We start from the raw sequence: 16,260 nt of genomic DNA on the forward strand, positions 1-16,260 counted from the left end.
ACTTCCCTCGGTGCTTATCTTTCTCTTCGATGCCTACTCTCTAGTTGGAATGGATGGCAAAGTGTCATGGAGCCAAGAGTGTGATGTCAGAGTTTTCAAAATGTCATAACCAGATTTGATCATTTTAGTCTCAGTTCACAAACTGCCTTGTTGTGTGCGAATTAAAACACAATTTGAACTTTTGCTTTATTAAATTTGTCATATTAAATTATCTTCAAACCTGTTGGATCCTGAAAACATATATTTTATGCGTATGTAAAATTTTCTTGAAGCAGATATACGAGTGACAACATAAAAAAGGAGATATTCTGTCATGGTTTTGAGGTTCTACTTAAAATATTCCAAAGGAAATGAGTTGTGCATACATCGTGCACTCCTGATGATTTACATCACAGAAAACCAGAGAAAGGAAAGAGGTAAATTGTCTGTTGTTTGTGATTGTGGCTTCATATGGATGCCTTTCTTAAGATTCAATAAATCTAATGTAAGAAGTCACAAGATTTAACATGAGAGTTTCATTTAGGGACACAGGGTGAATCAGCAGTAGCTCAGAAGGGATGGGATACTGTTGTCCTTCACAGTCACACTTTGTAATCCAGTTGGAAAAGACAGGTGAATGTTTGAAAGAGGATGCTCCAGGCTTTGATACCCAGTGAGGTAACTTGTCAGTGTTATTTTCCTGTATGTCTTCTGACTATGAGCATGACTGGCAAAATAGGAAATCAAATCACGTTGGACTAATTGCCTTTCTTTAATGTTTCAACTTTTTTTCCGAGCTTTTCCCTCCTCTTTAGGTCTCCCTCCAGCTTGATCCATCTTTGTGTCTCCTTTCCACTTCTTTGTATGTGAGCTGAGAAAACAGATTCACCAGACGAGTCCCAGCTTCAGCTGGCTTTTATTTCCTCCCAACCTGTGGGTTACGGCCCACAGACAGTTGATGTTCTGCACATGGTTTTCTCTCCATCTCTGGCAGTCTCCCCCGCTGTCTGCTCGTATTAAACTGATCAGGCTTGATCTGGGTATTTTATTGAGCACTCGTTTCCTCTGAAGTGAATGGGGGTTTTGACATAGATGTTTTCTGTACCTGTATCAGTGCATTTAATTAGGGAACGCAAACAAACAGGGTTTGTGAAGAATTGCAAATTATCCTCTGTGGTTGACCTTCTCTACTTGTAGTAATTAAGCAAGGGGGGATTTGGACTACGGAAGGTTTTCGTTCTTATTTCCAATATTTGCTGGCTGGGATATGACATTATTATGCCACTGCGAAAAGTCAGGGCTACTGCTCTTACAGAAATGCTGAACTCATCTTGTTCTAACTGCATGAATCTGCAGTGGCATTTAACATGGAGCAGGTGGTAGTTCATTAACTCAAATGTACCTGGTGCACCATGTCCCACTGTGTAGGCAATCTGGTCACCCAGGGCCTTAGTGTACTGTCAGTGAATCTGACAAAGCCCAAAGCTGACAGAAACAGTCCAGTCTTTGTCCAATTTTTGGAAAAACATGACTGTGCAAATATTTACCAAAAAAAAAGAACAATGTGTAGTTCATCAGCTTTTCCTTTATGTGTCACACAACGTGTTTCTGACTTTCCCCTCTCCAAGTCCAACCACAAACCAGTGCAGCGGGGGGAGTCGGCACCCGTTTGCGTTAAGAATAGAACTTGATATTACAGAGGAATCTCCAAACGGCCTGTAAAAATAAAGGGGTTCCGAGAAGTTCTTTGCTCCAGCTTTGGCCATTGCCAGCACTTTTTTGGCGTTTGTTGTTTAATGTGGTTGGTGAAAACTGTTTCTGATTTGAAGAGCAACACGTCACGTCCCCACTCACGCAAGAACGACTGGAGGGGAGCTTGGAAAAAGCGAGGCTCATTCCGGGAGCCAGACAAGGACATCTGTACTGTATGTACATCTCAACATTGCAGAAAAGCACTTAGGCTTGACAAGTAAACCACAGATGCTGCTGATGGTACATCTCAAAATCAAATGTCATCTTGATCCAAGGGCTCAAGGCAGCTTTACCTCATACTGAACGTTTCTGACCAGCAAAAAATTTACACGACTGGCTGAACTGTTATGTACCTTTAATGTATTTAATATGTTCTTTAAAATTATCCTTTCTGTTTGTTGAAAGCTAATGGTCCATTTCTTTTGTGCACTAAAGACTATGGGACTATGGGCTCTCTGACATAGCCTAAATTGCAAATGGCAAATTTTGGAGGGGATGTTTCTGAATGGCTCAAATCCTGTTTTCAACATTCACAATGTATTATTATGGCAGTGTTTCAACAGGCCTACAGCACCCCTCTACTCATATCACTAAGGCTTATCTTCATCTGTCAGCTAGTAAGAGTGAGAGCAGCTATGACTGTACAGACTGCCTCTGATATAATCTCTCATTTGATGCAGGATGAGGTTGAGAGGAGATAACAATCTGTTGACATATCTGAAACAATACGTTCTCTATTAAAATTATATGTCTGATTTGAGCTGAGTGGAGTAGGCAGCAGAGTGAAACTTCTTCTCTCCTGATCTGTTCAGTTCTTCAAATGCAGGCATCAGTGCTCAAGAGCCAACAATATTTGCATCAGCGTCAAAGAATAACAAGATGGTCACATGACCTGAATGGAAAATAAAGGTGGTTTTCACTAGCATCTGTGTCCCAGAGTGTTTGCTTCATCCTTCCGCTGTTTCAAACAAGTCAGGCTATTTTCAGGGTTGGGTCTGCCTTTTTATAGATGAGCAGACACCAGAGTGTGAAAGAAATGTTCTCTCTAAACAACGTCAGTGACCACAACTGTGCTTGAAGTGGGACAGCAGGCCGGAAGAGCCTTTTCATACAAGCAAGCAAAAAAGTGTTGACAACTGTGTGTGTGTGTGGGTGTCCTCCTCCCCAGCCCACCCCGACTACCTGGCCACAGTGCTAGTTGTTTCTCTCGGTGTTGACACACACAGTGAAACCCTCAAAAGCAAACAGCTTCACTAGGATTTCCTCATTCTTTGTTGCTGAATTGAAACCACGAATGCTTTACAGTCATCACTGAGCGCCTGTTTACACTGATTATAACCTTTATACTGTATTCATTACGAATTATTTACACTCACTGAACAGCAATTAGTCACTATGCCAGTAGCATCGTGAATTAGAAATCAAAAACTTACATTTCTGCTAGTATATTTCAATGCTTGTGTACATTTTTAAATACAGCTGCAGCACTTAAACTGACTTTAAAACAGCTTTCAAATCACACTGACAATGTATGAACATATGAATGGTATGGCAAGTTGCAGCTCTTCTTGTGATTCTATTGGCCCAGAGGGTTTTCATATTCAGCAGTTTGTTGACAGCTGTTATCCACTACAGCTGTAATATTGCACTTCGTGTACTGTGGATTACTTTTTTGATTTAGAGACTGATTATTTGTTTTTGGGAATATGCTGTGTTGTCTGTTTTAATGAGTGTCATCAAAAGTGTCTTAAATCTCAAAATAGAACTCAATAGCTTGTGATTCATGATCTCTTTGACTGTTAAGCTTGTGTGTTAATTACGCTCCTTTGAGAAGACATTGGCCCTGCTTGTGTGGTCCACACTGTACTTGTGGTTTACTTGGCAGTGAAAGAGAGAACACAAGAAGTCATCTTTTAATTAGAGCTGTGTTTATGCTTAGGGAAATGACTTAGAGATGCATAGTGGAGGCTGAGAAGTCTCTACATCTCTTTCTGTCTCTTTCTTTGATGAAGTACAATATACGAAATGGATATGCTATAAATGGTCTGTCGGACGCACACTGGTCTACTTACCCATAATGCACAATCATATAATCAGCTATCTCCAAATAGGGTCCTGCTCTGCGTTCTCTCAGAGCCTCATCCAAAATCCCAATCACTTACCTTCTGTGGCCATAAATACATCTGCTGATAATCTAAATGTCACATCTGATAAACACAGCATGTTCTCCCAGCAGCATCAGACCCATTAGACTGTGATCAATGAAAACAAGATACCAGTGTTTTGATCTAATAGATTTCACTGGGTATCACGAGAGCGAGGTGGGTCTTGTAAATTGAGAGTTTCTGATTGGAATCCCTAAACTAGCTGGGACAATGTGTGGGGGAAAGCTGCGGAATCATCACATCACAAACCTTCAGCAACTATTGTTCAGGCGCCAGAGAAGTTGTTAAGTGACTCCGACCTGTTTTAGTAAAACTGCTCAACAGCAAACAGACTTCAGCACTATAAATGGGAAGCACTGTTTTGTTGAAAGAAAATTAAATATACTCAGTCAACTTTCCCTGGATACACAAAGATAAAATAACAGTATTCTAGCCAGATGGCTGAAAGTGATACAAAGCTGATATTCCACCTGTGCTCAATGTGAACAGTCAACAGCTCACATTGTAATTTTGAGGCTGAACTCTTCTCTAATCTCTCAGCAATACATTCTTCAAATTCCAACATGAGAGTCATCTATAAACACTGAGGGCCAGGCACACATGTTACCTGCATTTTCAGGTTGCTACATGAACGACACGGCAAGCACTGCCAGGAAGATGCATGCATGCATGTGTGTGTGTGTGTGCATGGCTGTGTATTTGTGAGCTCATAGGTGTGTTGATGAATCAGGAAGGCATTGTGTGATGCGGGGAGTGAAAGTCAGGTCGCCAGGGGGATTGACTTCTCTACTTCAACAATGCTCGAAGGCTCTGTCACTCAGCAGGTACACCTCATCGCTGGGGAACGCAGTCTCACTACTGAATAAACACACCCCTCACATCTTGTGCTCTTTCACAAGCTGTGGCCAAGTGGTGCCAGGCACAAAAACATCGACAAAACACTAGCAATTTGGCTTGTTGACGGCTGCAGTAAACTGCAGCAGATTGAGGTCAAGAGTCCACAGCTTGTGCAAAGCATTCATGTCTTTCAATGTCACTGGCAATTATAAGCTGGGAAATATTTGATAATTACCATTAGGAGGCAGGTAGGTGAAACGCTGGTACTGGCTCCTCTTCCTCTTGCCGTTGCAGACGTAGAAGTTAACGTGAACCGGGCTGGATATCCTCTGGTTCCTGTAGGGCGGGATCTCCACAACAAGAGTACTCTACAATATAAATAAGACAGTAAGATATTCCCTCATAAGACAGCTGTTGATACCATCAAAAATAACAGTACTTTAACTGTCATCTGATTTCATGTCACTCTGCAAATATGTGTAAGTGTGTAGTATGACTTCCTGCAGCATATTGTCAACAGCTATGTTTATTTTGCAGCTGGCCTGCATTTAAGTTACTGTTTCCAAGAGGCTCGGACAGAAATTGGTTTAAATTAGCTGGTCTGGACTGTGTGGACCCAGCAGTAGAGCCCATGAGGTTGGTCCAGGTTCATGTTTGTCTTTGAGGAAAACCCCCAGGCTTTAGCTTTGTCCCCGTACAGCACGAGAGGAGAGAGATACCCGGCTTATTTGTTTACACAGCCATGCTTCCCTGTGGAGAGACTTGCCTACCCCCCTCCCCCCACGACAGACCTTGGCAAGTCTGGACGGATGTGAACTTTCAACTGCTGTCTTTCTGACAGGGGAACATGGAGAGAATTTGTCTGAGTGTTTATGCCTAATTCCTGGGATGGCTGTCACTCTCGCAGGGGCCAAAACGGGCCAGACTGTGAAACTTTGACAGGAAGCAGGTTTTTGTTGGTCATCACTGTGGATGGAGGGAGCTGTGGGGTGAGGGGTTGGAGGTGAGGGGTCTGTGTGCTCAGCCCGGTCTGTCCTCCAGATGACGACAAAGAAAAACTGCAGGTGGTTGATTGAGTGTGTAAAGTGTGTGTGTGTGCACATGGCTTTCCCTCTCCGTCCTAACTAATGAAAGTTAGCACTCTCCGCATGGCAATAAAAACACAGTCAGGCAGGCTGGAGCAATTTAAGGTAGTCTGGAGGCAACTGACATAAGAAGGGGGCCAGTGCTCTCTTTCTGTCTTTCCCTACTTGTTTGCTGGATCTACAAGTAAACACACTGCTGTATTTGTCTTTCATCGACCTCATCTCCCCACACCGCCACCCCCGGCCGAGCCTCGCACGCCCGCTAATTTTCCAGCATCTGGGACTCCAGCTATAGCACATCAGCCAACCCTACAGGCCAATTAGACTTCAGAGTCCATATTTACCCCACTGATGCAACTAAGTCATTTACCTGAGTGAAATAACAGCAATAACAAGGACAAAAACAACCTCAAGTTGCACCATTTAAATGGTTTATTTCAGACCCTGTGTGTAAATTGCCTTGGTTAGTTTACACAGAAACGGGGGAAGTGGGGGGTGAATGAGATGCCGCTGATGAAAGGCATCAGCAATCGAAAACATACTGTCATCATGCACAAGCAAACAGGTTTTCGGAGCTCCTGTGCTTGACTCCTCACACTAAAAGCGGATACAACGAACCGCAGGGAAATTTTAATTAACTTCAGAACACAACTAGCTTTTTTGCAGCAAGAAGAACAGCTCTTGCTTGATTGCCTTTCTTCACAATTTCTTTTCACTCTGTTTTATATTAATACAATCTGAATGTGAAACTGAGCGTGAGTAAAATGATTGCGCTTGTTTATTTTTTCATTACCGCTCTTTCACTGCTACTGTGAAAAGCAGGGCTGTAATCCACCCTCCACTGCTTGATCCCGGCACAGATGAGGTGTTGTCCAATTCACCACGCCGCATTAGTTTGCAGTGAACTGAAAGTCTCTCTGTGCTGTGTATGTGTGTGTGTATTTTTGTACTGACATTTTGTAATATGTGTGTGTGTTTTCGAGATGCAAAAACAATATGACGGTCCCTGTTTACTCCGCTAGGGTACAGAGATTTTGTGAAAATTCCATTCAGGATTGCATGGGCTAATCATCACTGTCTATGCTGCAAGTCGCAATGCCTCAGCAAAGATTACATCATTACAAGGGACAGATGAGGAGGAGACAGAGACGAAAGGAGAAAGTGTCAAGGGAAGGGGGGGACTGAAGACAGCAGGAGCATTTTCAGTGAGTCATGTCCGCAAGGGGTACTTACAGATTTGACAGAGTTCTTGTCAACTTTGGCCTCCGTCTCCCACACATGATGCCCATCTATAGACAAAAGAATAAAATGTTTAACAAGCGCATTATGAACTGAAGTTATTTTTGGTTTGGAGAGGATTGTTCATTATTTTATAACATTTTAAGTAGATATAAATAAAGATTAAAATTAGAAATGATCATGAAGTTAAGAATTTATGAGTCTTACGTTTGCGCTTCACTAGTTATTTTTTTTTCAACTTTTTTCTGAAACACCACTCTGCTTTTATTTGTTCTCTCTCTGTTCTCTCTTTCTTCTCATCTCCATTTTGTTGTGGTAAGGAGGTTTCTCTTGCTGCCATGCAATAAAAGGCCTGTAGTGCAGCTGCTGAGAGCCTGCAGAAGTTCAGCTCACATTCTTAAGGTTTTTGTTGTGATTTCATGCCACACCTTAGTGAACAGATGCTCTGGGCTCTGCTAGGGCAATCAGCACTGACCACAGTGCCATTTCTTTTTCTTTTTTTTTTGGAGCCGATGACTCATTAGAGCTGTCAGAAATAGAAGTGACACAAAACAGGCTTTGTATCAGTGGCACACTATGTGAGGCAAAAGCATGGGCACTGTGGCACTGCTACTGTATGTTAGCAGGGGTAGTCAGCAGCTGGGCCTTTGTGGATACCAGTACAGTTGCTGCTGAAATGCTGTGCTTTGCCTCTGGGACAGGAAACCATCAGATAAGATAATCAGACTGAGTTTCCAAATAACTGATAGCAGAAGTCTAGCAGCTCTGGAAGATGTAAAACTGTGTTTTCTTTTTTCAAAGGATTATGTTTTTTAAATCATGCAGTGAGTGAAAGAATAAAGGAACCTGGTCACGGTTGGCTTATTATTGGTGAGCTGTGGTAGTGGGGGCAGGTGGTCAGTTTTATTATTCAGAGAGTGAACATCAGTAGATATCTCTTTCCAAAATGGCCATATTAAAATTGAGGCAAAGAGAAAAACAGACGGTGAACAGATCAGATAAGGGTTTTCTATGTGAACTGGGGGAAATAAGAGTTGCATATGGAGAAATGTGCCTTGTTGTAATGGAGATGATGTGGACTGCCATGGGCCACTGCAATGACACTGTGCATGTGGATAGCAATGCTTAAAAGAACGGGGCATGTAATGCTGTGAAGTGGCTATGAGTATGGAAGGGCAATTAGTGTGAGCACAGACAGGGAGAAGGTCAGAGAAAGGGAGAGAGACAGAGACAAACAGAGATGAGCGTTCCTCATGTTACGTCTAGGGGAACCAAGAGGGAATCTCACCCGCCTTCGCTCTGGGAGACACTCCAAGAGGGAAACCTTAGACTACGACGTCAACCCCAACCTCTACTAGTAAACAAGTTTTTCTTCTTTTTCTCTCTCTACCTCCCTCTTGATCTTTTCTTTCACTTTTTATACCTGTCAATCACTTTGTACTGCCCAAACTATTTAATTATTACTTCAGACTTAACAAATCTAAAAGTGAGACTGAATTGGGATAGGGCCACACACAGTATACCTTTGCGAGTCAGAGCGCTGTACGACTGATAACCACAGAACTTTCCATTCACTCCTTCTTCCCTGCAACATCTGCAAAATGCTTCTGTTCCCGACAACACCTCCTCCTTCACGCAGATTCCACCCACGCGTAATGCACACACACAGACCGATGCAGACACATGCACACATGCAGCCACAGTATCCTCTACCTTTGTTCTGGCCTTCAACTTGAATGATAAGTGGGGGAAGCACGAGACAATAGGTGGTATAGGAGCTGTGCCTGCAGAAGTCTTGGTATAATCCAGTCACATTTAAAAAGAGAAATGAATGGTCGCAGACAAATAAGAAAGCAAAGATATTCTTAGGCATCTGCTCAAAGGTAAACCAACCGCCTGTCTGCTGCTCTACATGACTCACTTGTACAAATGTGATGTACAAAGACCAACACCAACACAGACAGCCAGGACAACATGCTCATTCATCAGGCAATTAGACCACATAGGGCGAGGCTCCTTGGAGTCATCTCTTCAATTCTTGACAACACTTAACATGAAGATAACAACACAGCAACAGTGTTGCTGTTATAGTAAATCTCACAAAAACAAATCCTTTCATTTGTCATATTTTCACTGACTGCAGTTTGATTAATGATAAACATACAGGGACTATGTCCTTTACTTGGTAGGAAATCTATCTGGTGATCATCCAAAGGCAAACAACCACTGCAGATACCGATTATATTTTCAAGCAAATAATAATCTTTGGTTTTAATCAAGCACATCCCAATTAGACTACTAACTTTTTTATATATAGTCACAGATAGGTGAGTGATGATATCTTTGTCCTCACAATAACCTTGAAGGTTTTGGCTTTCCAGACATGAGTTTTCCTTCAAAATAGCGTGGTATACAGCACAACAACTTCCACTGACCAAACAGAGTTGACTTAAGTATTTTTGAGAATGGAAAATATGATTCACATGCCTAATTGCGGAGGTTGCCTTGTGAAACAACCCAGACGTACTCTGCAGCTATGTCTCTTTTCCAGAGTATTTTTCTGTCCTTCCTGTTTACATACAAATTTATTTTCCATTTTAGTACCCCTCAGCTGCTGCTACCTGGACTGAAATTGCTCAGTAATTTTACACACATTTTCACACCAATTACCTTGTTGTCCAATGAGGAGCAAAGCCAAAAGGCCAAAGGGGTTCCCCAGTGACTGATCGCAGAGGTACAGCTGCTTTCCTCTCTGAAGCACCTGACCTCTGCCAATCTGAGGACTAGTGAAATTGAAGAAAGGTGGGGTCTGCTTCAGACCGAGAGGCTTCTGTATAAATTATGACCTGACAGTAGATTTGTGATGGTTTTATAGTCAGGAAGTGGGTTATTCTTGGTGTATAACAGGGAAAGCGTGAGCTGACTTGACCTGTGGGTGCAGGCTGAGGAGAACTGCAGCCAGAGGAGTCAGATTTTATTCTTTTATCAAGCATTCAGCTATGTTGCATTGAGTATATGAGTAAAAATAATCTAACTGAGAGGGATGACAGGAAGATCACTCAGATTTTTTAATTAATATCAAGCTGGTTGCTCTCCATGGCGTGTTGCACAGTACATCAGAGCCTAAGGAGGGTCACAGAAGAGGAGTGTATACTGTATATACGTAGGTGCTGTTTTGGTATTTGTGCAGGTTCTCTCCACTGTTTTGATGAATAGGCTTGCCCAAAACTATTATTCCAAAAGTGGTGCACTGGCCTGTTGATGATGAATCTTCAATATATGCCTGAGGCTTTGAGGGTGAGAGGCAAGCTTTTAGTTTTATTTAATATAAGCTCCATCGTAAAACTGGATCCTATGTGTTTAACTTTCACCCAGATTCACCTGTTCTACCTTTAATTTGCCATATGCACAATCTAAAACATGCAGATGTTAATGCATATTTCACTTTATGGGGCATGGCAAAGGAGCATAGGAGAATAAGTCCCTACAACTGTGTCTGAGGGCTTCTCTTAAACCTACAAATATTATTATATATAATCATTGATTTTGGTGCAGCATACTATCCTAATTAGACAGGATATTCTAACTCATACTTCTCTGGTTTGAAGCAGGGGTGGAGGTTGACCTTAGACTGCCAAAGGCCAAAAGTATGAGCCAGCATTATGCAGGTTATCTTAGCCTAAAGACGAAGGACAGTCTAGACATAATGCTAGAAGTACAATACATCGACCGATTTGTCTGGTGTTTAGACTTGCCCAAGGTAGAAGTGTTCAACCAAGTATAAACAGTCTTTGAATGAACTCAGATCACAGTCTGTAAGGCCTATGTTCCTTGAATTATGAAAGCATGAGAACCCAAATATTTCAGCCTGTTGCTGAGGAGTTTCCACATGACAAGAGTAACAACATAGGGGTACTGTTGTGGGCCATGCAGTCCTAATGTTACAGATTGTATTGTAGCTCAGAATTATCTTAGTCATGGCTGTGAGTTCAACCAGCCTGAAGCAGAGGTGGAGAAGCTGCAACCCAGGATTCGTGGTGCTGCAGAGCTCCAGGCAACGCTCCAATCCAACCAGATGTAAAAACTATCCAGCTCACCAGGGAATTCCCTTACCTCCCCTCTGAGTCAGAGTGTAGGCTTTCCCCAGCTCTCTCTCTCTCTCTGTCTCTCTCTCTGTGTTTGTCTGTCTGTCTATCTCTATTTTCCCTGCCTCTAGCACTCATTCCATCCATGGAAAGCAGGGCAAGCCAGAACACACACTGCAATAGGTGCGCCAGGTATGTCTTCCTACTCTAGTGCCAAAAGAGCGGTTTGGGCAAACCGAAAAACTGACACAACCTCGACACATACACATAACAAAATAACAGTGAAACGGAACAAAGCGCAACAATGCAAAAAAAAATGGAAAGTTTCATCAATGCTCACAGTGTGGCAAACTGAGGGGTTCAACTTCTCACTGCAGGAAAAAAACAAACAAACAAAAAGCACCCAGATATGGCCTACTAAAAATACATGTCAACAAAAATAACTGTGCTAATAATAATGTTTACATTGGGTGAGAAAGAAAACTTGAGGCCTTATCCAGCTACAATCTAATTAATTTACTCTCCCTGCTATGTGAACTTAAAAAACAGACAGCTGAATTTATTCATCCATAGAAGGAATAAATAAACTCTATTTCTAAAAGACACACAAATTCAAATGCCTTTTTGTCACATAGAAGTAGATCCTATACTTGGCATTCATCAGCTAAACAGGAGACACCATCACTTCTCTGCTCCAGTGTCTTAGCACACAAGGTCACAATCAGGATTTCGAAGGAAGTCCTGTCTTTTTCTCCATCCCCTCTTCCTCTTCTCTTTACCTTCCCTCTGAGGGTCTCGTCTTTTCCGTTTCACCCCTCTACAGGGAATCCCTTGCGGATGGCTCACTGAAAATACTTCCTGCTGAACAGTGCAAACAGGCCCGCAGGCTACCAGCAGTAGTGCACGCACACGTGCGCGCACACACACACACACACACACACACACCAACAACAAACACACACTCACATATGCAGTGGATGCACAGAGTTTGCATCACTTATCCTGTGGGTGACAAAATGGAGCAGTGGGGATGGATGTGGCTTTTGAAAAGTAGAAGTAATTATTTTCAAGGCGTATTAAGGTCCCCCACAGTGGCAACAGCCATGAGCTCAGCTCATTTGATACTGAGGACATCTCAGAGGGGACAGACAGATAATCAAAGCAACAGAGAGAAGGAAAGGAAGATTACAGCAACAGCGAAAGACAGACTGCTGCAAATGTCTTTCAGCACACAGTGCTGTTTCCCATTGTATGCTGATATAAAAAGTTAAAAATTCAACTTTAAATTGAACTCAGATTTAATGGTAAGTTCATAACTTCAGGTTTATTATGTGTCTTCTGATTCATTTATTTTTAACTAAAAAAAAATATATGTATTTCTGAATTCATTCCTGGTGGCTTTTTCCATGAATGTCTTATTAAACTAGCTTGACATTTATTGAATTTAGTAATCATTTTCTCATTTTCTCTTTCTTTTTAGATTATGCCAGTTACCCCTGGTCAGAAAAAGTGCAGACTAAAGTGGTAACATGGAGCAACAGTGTCAATGATTTGCCAGGGACTAGTCGTTTTAGGTGTCTCTGTTCTCATCATTTAACCAGAAACTGTTAATGGGACAATCTTTCTAATGTTGATGTCATCCATTATTTACGAGTTCAGTAATGAATTGTAATCTGCAGACAATTCCAAAACAGGCATCTGGGTGTGTTTATGCTAAAAGCAGCTACATCCTTCAGTGTGCAAAAGCAAATGGAAACAGTTAAAATAAATACTTGTATTTATGATTTATGACCATCTCATTTGTGCTAATGGGCTTTTGTGCTGTGTGTGATCTCTCGCTGACTCAACTTGGATGATTTTAACTGTATATAATTATTCACACAAGTTTGATTGGGACACTCAAAAATCTGCTGCTCCCAAGGATTTGTGGAATTTTCTGGAAGGTGTTTATTGGAGTCAATTTTGGAAAGTGAGCAGCCGCCCTGACCTTTGATGGCAGCAATAGTAATGGCTGTCACCACTGTGGCAAAAGCAGTGATTGGTGTTGTGCTGTACAAAGAGCATGGCTGTACATAGGCGTGTGTGTCCCACTGTGTGTGTAAGCACATGTCTGTGAGTAGTAATTATTGCGGTGCAACGCTCTGTATTTCATGGGTGCATTTAGTCATGAACTTTTCCAGAGGAAAATAAAACCTAAGTTATAGAATAAATCTGTAATATAATTATAATTTTATTGGTTTCTTTTTTCCCCCTCATCCCAGTTTGGTTCTTCTAAATCAACAATCAGAGAAATTTTAAGTCTGAGAACCTTCATGAAACAGCAGGATTCCCTGATAAAAATGCCAAGAGACAATATTTTGCAGTGTATTTGGAACATAAGTAGTTTTCCACACTCAACTTGCTCATAGATAGTTGCCATTAGTGAGTGATGTGTGTGTTTCTGTGTGTAGACTATGTAGGTTTTTCTGTAATGGGCTTTTTGACTTAGGAGACCCTGGAAGTGGTGGGTCATTAAAGTTTACATAAAAGCAGACTAAGTAGTAGACAGACAACCTCTCTTTCGATTTCCTTCTCTTCTTCTCGACACCACAGAGACGGAAAACAAACCACTGCAATGTCGATGGCAGGCACGAGTGTGGGGATCCCGCTAGCGCAGAGCCTCATACCAACTAATGTCTTTAACGGGTATCGAGGATAGAGGTAAAAAGAATAGAGAATGAGGGAGTGAAAAGAGAGAAATGGAGGAAACGGAGAATCTAGGGTAGACAGGGAGGAAGGGGGAGAGCGGTTGATAAAAGGGAACTTAGAAGGGGTCATAAGTCTCAAATAGCAAAGGGGTGGAGAGGTGAAGGTGTATATCTATGGGCTATCCCCTCCTGGGGTTCCCCCTCCATGACTAAGTAAAGCCAGGAGGAGGGAGACCCGATATTACCAAGTTACCCACATCCTCTCACCCCATCTCTGCTTTACCCTTAACCCTAAGGGGTGAGGTAAGTAGGATGTTAATGTGGATAACAGTAAGATATTAGCTTTTATCTTATCTTTTTTTAGGTTGTTTTCCTTTTCTTTAAGTAATCTTCAAGAATATTTTTATAAATCAGTGAGATCATTGAAGCTGTTGTCTTTTCCCTCCCAATGTTGAGACTCAAGATTTGATGAAGCAGTAATGAACTTTCAGCAGTTTACTAACTGTTTTCTTTTCTAAGTGTTGCTTTTCCACCTGAATCACCTGGTGGTCCACAGGCAGCTGTTGGTGCAATCAAGCATAGCTGGCAAGTAAACAACTGAAATGTGATTTGGGAAAAGCAGAAAGCAGATCTCAGCTTCTTTGGTACTGTAAATACAAAAATGTTTTAGTGATGAGTATCAGTTTGGTCTGGCACAGCACCGATATTTGCAAGTGATCAAATATTGAGATAGTTATTTAATATTGCTGACTTTGGAGATGATGGACTGTTTTAAGTATTTGCTCTCATTAATTATTAGTGACTTTTGTTGTACACAACAAATGTCTTAAGATCTGATCGTGACAGCTTTTAGAGTGGGATTTTACTTATTTTAAGACTTTTGAAAATTTGTACGTAGCAGTGTGGATCTTAAATTTGAATCTTGGAAGCCCATGTGAGTTGGACATATTGTATGCACAATACAGTCATAAAAATGTAATTTATTCATTCATTCATTAATACATGCAAAGAAGATTAACTCCTGCTATTAGCTGTATATTTTGGTCACTACCCTGATGGAGACCTTGGTCTAGGAAGGGGAAAAGTTTTAGATGATGTGAATGTGTTTTTGTTTTTTTGCATTTAGAGTTTTCTATACTGTCACCAGTACTATGAATTTATGACTAATCAGTTCATGGATACTATCAGAGCTAACAGATTCTTTTCTGCCTCCCTCATCCTTCCTTTCTTGTTGCTCATCATCATCATTAGCAGCAACATTGTGTTTCATCAGACTTCAGAGGTATCACTGTGCTTGACCTTTGCTTTGATTTATTGGGTGCAATCAAGGAAATGACCATTCACTTGCAAACTTGATCAGTGATGTTTTTACCATTGCTCCCTCCCACACACTGAGGAAACATATGGCTGCAAAATCTGCACCCAAAAAAAAAGGGAATAGCCTCTTAACCATGACTCTGTGACGCGCAGCTGGGGTGAGCATTCGCTAAAATGGGGGGAGGGAGCTACGGTAGTGAAAGTGCGCAAGAGGGTTAAATGTCAAAAGCAGGGGAGTCACGGAGGGAGATACAGTGAGGGAGAGAAGTAAAGTGAGAGAAAGAGACGTTGCACATGCCCTGGTTGTGATTCATTCCTTAACTTGTGGCGAGCACCAGTGAACAGGCAATGGAAACTTCAACAAATGTAAATACGCTTTGGTTAAAAATATAGTGGCCTAATGCACACCACATGTGGCTCTCTGGCAAGGCCTGCTCTATTTTGACGGGAGGAGAGACTGCGGAAAAGTGATGGAGGCAGAGAGTTAGAGAGACATTTGAAAGAGATATTAAGAAGGAAAAATGAGAGGCAGTAAACATGGTCTGGTGACGAAAGCTTACCTTGTGCCTTCTCCACAAACACCACCTTGGAGTCAGGGAGGAAGTTGAGGCCACTCAGGAGCATCATTTTGCCTCCGGTGGCAGGATAACTATCCATACTCTGCTTCTCCACCAAGGGAAGCTCCTGAGCTGAGCGTTGGGCTGTTGGAGGGTAACACACACACACACACACATTTCAATGCAGCCTGATCTCCATCCACACCAAGAAGCACAAGTCCATCATACAGCCAATAAAACAGCAGTTTTTGGTTAGGGGAACAGGCTTATCAACTTTATTATGATGATTTCATGATCCCTAGCTAAGAGGTTTTCAGCCAACAGCTGCTCTTTAAATGACATTAAAAAAGGCGGAAAACTGAACTGAAACTGAAAACAATATTTTCACGGTCAGATCCTTACTCATTATTTTCCGTTAAGCACCTTACAGCCAACCACCTGTCCTTGCTTTCTATAAATGCTCTAGCTAGTCACCTTTAGCCTCTGGGAGTGACCAGATTTACAGATAGGGACACATATATTATCGCATATCTTAGATCTTATTCTGAAGTTATGCA

The 16,260-nt window shown here is 41.8% G+C and overlaps 1 protein-coding gene across 3 annotated transcripts in view; it reads right to left on the reverse strand.

The window, feature by feature from the left end:
- The window catches only part of LOC124064908 (nuclear factor of activated T-cells, cytoplasmic 1-like), a 56,108-nt gene that overhangs the window by 20,357 nt on the left and 19,491 nt on the right, over positions 1-16,260 (reverse strand). For all 3 annotated transcript variants that reach the window (XM_046399769.1, XM_046399768.1, XM_046399770.1), the window contains 3 exons: positions 15,707-15,847; positions 7,052-7,107; positions 4,969-5,101 (listed from right to left, as the gene is read on the reverse strand). In XM_046399769.1, the coding sequence (XP_046255725.1) occupies positions 4,969-5,101; positions 7,052-7,107; positions 15,707-15,847 (330 nt within the window). The remainder of the gene's footprint in view (positions 1-4,968; positions 5,102-7,051; positions 7,108-15,706; positions 15,848-16,260) is intronic.

Source organism: Scatophagus argus, chromosome 9 (genome assembly GCF_020382885.2).
Source record: "Scatophagus argus isolate fScaArg1 chromosome 9, fScaArg1.pri, whole genome shotgun sequence".
Lineage (NCBI taxonomy): Eukaryota > Metazoa > Chordata > Actinopteri > Scatophagidae > Scatophagus > Scatophagus argus.